At 46.9% G+C, this 6196-nt stretch overlaps 1 protein-coding gene across 2 annotated transcripts in view; it reads right to left on the reverse strand.

Annotated features, from left to right (window-relative positions):
* KDM1A (lysine demethylase 1A) overlaps positions 1-5869 on the reverse strand; it is a 27816-nt gene extending 21947 nt beyond the window's left edge. Inside the window, exons 1-2 of one of the 2 annotated variants that reach the window (XM_074555730.1) lie at positions 5484-5869; positions 2721-2886 (exon numbers count right to left, since the gene is read on the reverse strand). In XM_074555730.1, the coding sequence (XP_074411831.1) occupies positions 2721-2886; positions 5484-5768 (451 nt within the window). In that variant the 5' untranslated portion in view covers positions 5769-5869. The remainder of the gene's footprint in view (positions 1-2720; positions 2887-5483) is intronic. The other variant, XM_074555729.1, reaches the window with a different exon arrangement.
* Positions 5870-6196: the final 327 nt, after the last annotated feature.

Below are 6196 nucleotides of genomic sequence, written 5' to 3' on the forward strand. Positions count from 1 at the left end.
AGAGCAGAATCTGCTCCAAGCCTCAAGGCAACAGAGAAACAAACTATGAGCTGAAAAGCAATGAGGAAGAAGGTCCAGAAGGGAATTTACTTCAAATAATTTTCTACTGTCTCAAAATTAACAATAGCTGGATATGAGTATCACAGAGTACTGAATGTATTTAGGAAAAGAGACAAGTCAGATAACATAAAGAGACAAAGCACCACTAAGTTTGACCATTCCCTTGATCTTAATCTTGATCATATTCAGTTCCTTGGAAAACAGCACCTAAAAATACCACAAAGTAAGAATACTGACAACACTAAAAGGCCAGGAGCTAGTAAAGAAAATCTTCTGTAGTTCTAAAAATGGAAATCCAATTTGGTGAGGAAAAACAAAAACAAAAATCCAAAAGAAGTGAGCTCCTTGATTCTAAAAGGAGGCAAACAAGAACACAAATGTCATCAGTCAGCACTGAAAGGGAGTTTGGAAGCTTTTTGCTATTAGACAATATTCCTGAAGTGAAAAAAGGAGAGATACTCTAAATAATTCTCTTTACCATGAAATAGTGTCACACCTTTTAAAACTGCTCTGCAATAACTTGCAGCATATCTTGCAAATCCACCCTGTAACAGCCAGAACACCTGGAATTCCCCACAGCTGAACACACGAATGGAACCTTCTCAAGGAAGGCCAGCACTGTGCTGTCACCTTAGTGTGACATTTAATATTCCCTTCCCTGTAAGCTGTCTGTGGGGACAGGCTAATGAAATAGCAGACACCAGCACCAGGACATTTTTAAGCTGCACAATCAGGCTTTTCAGCTCAAAAGCTGTAATGTGACTTCATGCTTCTACTGCATTATCTGCATTTTACAGGCTTTTAACACAGAAATGTTTTAAGGTCTGCAATGAGAATAAATTAAAATACCCATGCTAACTAAAATTTCCCTAGATTTTCAGTATGCAATCCTCCACTAGTATTACTGTCCAATTCAGTATTTCTTATTGAACACTTCCATTTTTCCTTCAAAGTGACAGAGAGAGAAAACCTCAATTATGAACCCTGCTTTTATACACAGCAGACTCCATGCTGCCTCCTCCTTCTAAAGTGTGGCTGAATTAGAAATTTCAATGCACTTTTAACAGCCAGCATGAGATGGCCTGATGTTCTTGACACCTACATTAATAAAGACAAAAATAGAGAGATCCAGAAACATAGATAGCCTCAGAAACCTCTAAAATTACAGCAAGACTAACTGTGGAATGACAGCTTGAAATCTGTCTTCTTTCTACTTTATTGCTTCATGCATATTCACAGAACTTCTAGGAATAGAAAAATGAGATGATGACCTGAAATCTACTCATTTCTAGGCAGCTAGATACAGCCTGTTTGAAAATTGATTGTACTTGGATGGCTAAATACAGTGTTTGTAAAATAACTGTCCAACAGGCTGCTGTGTGTACAGAACAGCATCATCATCACTGCTCATCTTCCATGTTCCTTCCTTCATGGGACAAAACCTGTTCCACTGTACCTCACTGATTATGCCTCAAACTGATTTCAATAATCATTCTTAAAGGCACAAAATGGAATCTGAGAGAAATAAAAAGTATATTAATATTAGGCCTCAAGGATTAAATAGAATATCTAGGCTAAATTAAACAGAAAGCTTAAAATATTTGCTTAATTATACCTATCAAAATTCCACTTTTGCTACATTGGGGTGGCAGGATTTTTATCACTGCAAGTATTTCAGTCAAGCACATGAGCTACAGTACTCCTGTATCAAGGCAGGAGCCAACAGCTGCAACAGGAGAGGTTACAATGGCAAATTATAAGAGATAAAACACACCCACAGCTTTTCATATTTTTCCTGACTGAAGGTAGCTATCCCCAAGCCAATATCAGTCTATGTTCTCAAACCTGCCAGCCAGAAAGAAAATTAAGGTAACTGAAAACTAAAAGTGACTCACATCAGTGATGAACCTGCAAAGATTCAGCTGTTAGATTTCAGCTCCTGTCTAACACCAACTATACACATTATCTCATGAAATCTCTTGACTCTGAACTTTGCAAAAGCATCACCTTCCAGCAGCTGAGTGATACCAACAGACCCCACTCATTGTGTAAAAACAATGGAGGTAAAAAATAGGGTACAGCTACTGCCACAAGTTTCAAAAGCTGCCTCCTGAACAAGACTGACCAAAAAACATCTCAATGTAAAGGGAAGCTCTCTCTAAGCTAATAAGGAAAGCACTGAATACTGACATTTAAGCAAACAGTATCCAACTAGAATTTAAGATTATAGTCATAGTTTAAAGCCACAGGAATCACAGTAGTTTAAATCTGTTCTTCTGCATAACAAACCCCCCTAAACCCAGGGTCTTTTCTCTCTGAGGAATAAACGAATGTCCATACCCAAGCAGGTGTGGCAGCAGAGCCAGAGAGGCTGTTCTGGTCAATAAACTTCCAAAGACAAGTCTAAAGGATCATGAGAATCTAGCACAAGAGGTTTGGCTTCATTTGGACTTACATTAATGCATATTCCTATCTTTACCAGCCTGTTCTGCATTTCTCCCCTCCTTCCACACATGGGGCCAGCAAATAAAACACTGTAGAACAATTATTCAAAACCAGATTGAAACCAGACATGGGATTCATGATGCCACACCCAGCCCTACCTAATTTCTGTTAACAAATCAGCTAAATGGTTTCAGAGAAGGTCTCTCTGTACTCACCAGATGGCTCCTCTGGCTCACTTTCATTCTCTTCTTCTGCAGGAGCTGGTGGAGGTGGTGGGGGCAGTTTCTTCTCTTTCTCAGCTTTAGCATTTCTCTCTTCTTCAGAGTAATACTCATCTTCTGACAGGTTTGCAAGGCTCTCATCCATCTCTCTGTACTCGACCTGTGAAAAGCACAACAGAACATGAACACACTGAAGATGCCTGTAGCATTAATGCTGCAACTACCAAAACTGCTTCCAGTTCAAAGAAAAGCCTTGAGTTACCTTATGCAGACTCTTATTGCAGATAACATGTTGTAAAATGCAACAAAGCTTAAAAAAGTTCCCAATTTTTTTGCCTCCTTCAGCATCCTGTAGTAGGAGCTTTCATCAAGCCCAGTTTATGTGTGTTATATTATCATTTAACCTCCCTGGATTTCTTCCCTTCCTTCACACCCCTGCCCAAGGGATGAAAAGCAGCCTCTGTGTCCACTCCATGTGTTCAAACCTGAATTTCATCTGCTAAGCACAGATGACCAGAAGCACACACAAGATTTCCTGCAGAAATCCCACTGTGCCCTGTATGGTCTCCTGCTTCCTGGGAATCTTGTCCTGGTACAGAGGCTCACAGCTGCTTCCTCTCCAGAATGGTCACACTTGTGGCTCAACACAAGAAACTCCCCTTCCCCTCACCCTCCCCAATCTTTATTGCCATATGTATTGTTCTGTTACTGCTCCCCAGTAAAATTAGATAAAATTACCAGCCAAAAAGACTCATTTGAACTTGAAGGAACCCCAAGAACTAGCCTGGGAGGGCTGCATCTCATAGTGCTTAGTCAACCAAGCTTTAATCCAAAATAAGAAAGTTCTGTATATTGTTAGTGAATTTCACTACTGATTGTAAAGGAAAAAAGCACTTCTCAATATGCACCCATTGGAAAAAAAAAAAGGCAGCTAGTGATGGCCCAACATCCAACATGTCAGGAAATGACAAAAACAACTCTGGATTCCTCACCAAAAGAAAAAAATCTTTCATAGTCCAAGTTCAGCCACTAAAAAAGAGCAATAATGGGCACAATTCAAAGTAGCTTTGGGAGGCCTATGTACAGGAAACCCTGGATTCTTCAAGATACTAATATAATCCATTATATGCTGTCTTTTAAATATTTACATTCCACAATGCCCAGCATATTTCAGGTTTTTTGCACCTCCAGGACCTCCTGAGAACTCCCACTCTGAAGCACTAACAGTGACCACTCAGCCCATCCATACATCACCAGGGGTAATGAAGGCACAGCTACTTCTGTCCACAGGCCCTGTGAAATCTCCCATTCCCTTTCAGCTTCTACAACTTCTGAAGAACAATCAAGTTCCATAAAAACCCTATGCTTTTCCCTAGATTTATTTTTAACCTAGATACCCTCCCCAACTGCAAACACTCATGGGAAGTGACCTCATGCTGGAGTGCTCAAAGGGACAGATGGTGCCACAAGAGACAAACAACCCTTGCAGATGGGCACTGTCGGTGCAAATAAACACCACAAACACACAACCCACAGCGAGCACTAATTCCTACTAGTTATCACAGCACGATAAACAAGGAATGCTGCCTCTGAAGATCACAGAATGGAGTGGACTGGAAGGGACATTCAACCCATCTCATCCCACCCTGCCATGGGCAGGGACACCTTTCACAAGCCCTGTCCAACATTTCCATGAACACTTCCAGGAATGAGGCAGCCACAGCTGCTCTGAGCAACCTGAGGGTCTCAACATCCTCACTGCAAAAAATTGCCTTCCTTATATCCAGTCTACATCCACCTTATTTTGATTTAAAAGATGCACCAGACTGACCAACCCAGCAGCTGCTATGTGTGAAGGAGCAGTTCAGTCATTACATCACACAATGGCTCTAAAGAGCCACATTCAATGCCACAGGACAAAACAGTTCCAAAAAGTAATTTCAGCTTCCATGTCAAACACCCTGACCCAGGGCACATTCAAGATCTTCACCATCTTCTGAAACAAGGTTTCCAAGAAAAGGTTTCACCAAAAAAAAAAAAGGTAATGTACTAATTTAGTCAGAACAACAGATGAGAATTACATACTACAGACCCAAACTATTGAAGATATTTCACAGCTGTTAGATTTCATTGTTAAATTTCACCCTTACACAGCCTTGACTCAGCTCTCCAACACCAGCGGAGGGAAGGTGAGGAACAATGGACTGAGCACGGCCATCCCTGCAAAACCAGCATCTGCCCCTGCACACCAGCCTGGAGCTGCTGCATCCATACACACAGCAACAGAAGAATTTGCTGATAAAATACAAACTCCCGAGCGCCCTAATAACCTGCCATGGATTTGGGGTGTTTTTACTGCTCGGTATCCGCTCAGAAACCGCAGAAAGTTCCCAAACAGCTGCAGGAAGCTCTCCTTTATGACAGGGTACGAGCCCAAGAAAATGAGCTACAACAGGGGATTCTGATCTTAATCTTAAGCCAGTGGTGCTCCCTGCACGCCCGCGTGTCTTTTACACTCATAACACCGGAGCCCTCGGTCCCGGGCATGCCACCCGCCCCTTCGGCAGGGCCCGGGCCCGTGCTGAGCCCCGGGCAGGGCCGGGACGCCCCGAGGAAGGGCCAGGGGAGCGGGACCGGACCGGGACGCCCCGGGAAAGGACCGGCCGGGCAGGGCCGGGCCCAGGACGCCCCTGCCGGCCCGAGCACGTCGCGCACGAGGCGCCGGCGGGGCCCACAACCGGGCCGCCCCACACCTACTTTGGCTCGCTTGCGGCGGCTGGTCCTGCGGCCCTCGGGGGTCTCGGCGATGCCGGTGGTTTCGGCGCCGGGCGCAGGGGCGGCCCCGACGGCCGAGGGCTCGGACACACCGCCCGGCGGCGAGGCCCGCGGCGGCTCCTTCTTGCGGGGCGTGCGCTCCGAAGCCCCGCCGCTATCCGAAGAGGAGCCCAGCGCCCCGGCGGCGGCGGGCGGGGGCACCGGCGCCTCCGGCCCGGCCTCGCCGCCCGCCGCCGCCTCCGCGCCCTTCTTGCCACCCGCCAGCATCGCCCCCGCCGCACAAAGGAGCCGCGCGGGGCTGCGGCCCCGGCCCAACGTCACATCCGGGCCCGCCGGCAGCAGGGGGCGCTGCAGCTCCGCGGGCGGGCCCTGCGCCACAGCGCCCCCTGCAGCTCAGGGGTCGGCCTGGCAGCCGCGCCCCGCCCGCGGAGCCGCCTCCGCTCCGGGGCCTGAGGTGGGCCCGGGGAGCATAAAGGGGCATGGGGCTGGCACTGAGCGGGCACAGGGCTGGCACATCGCTCCCGGGGAGCCTGAACGGGCACTGGGCTGGCACTGAACGGGCATAGTGCTCGCACATCGCTCCCGGGGAGCCTGAGCGGACCCAGGGCTGGCACATCGCTCCCGCGGAGCCTGAACAGGTACAGGGCTTGCACATCGGCCCTGAGGAGCCTGAACGGGAACAGGGCTGGCACTGA

This window comes from Zonotrichia albicollis, chromosome 20 (assembly GCF_047830755.1).
Source record: "Zonotrichia albicollis isolate bZonAlb1 chromosome 20, bZonAlb1.hap1, whole genome shotgun sequence".
Classification (NCBI taxonomy): Eukaryota; Metazoa; Chordata; class Aves; order Passeriformes; family Passerellidae; genus Zonotrichia; species Zonotrichia albicollis.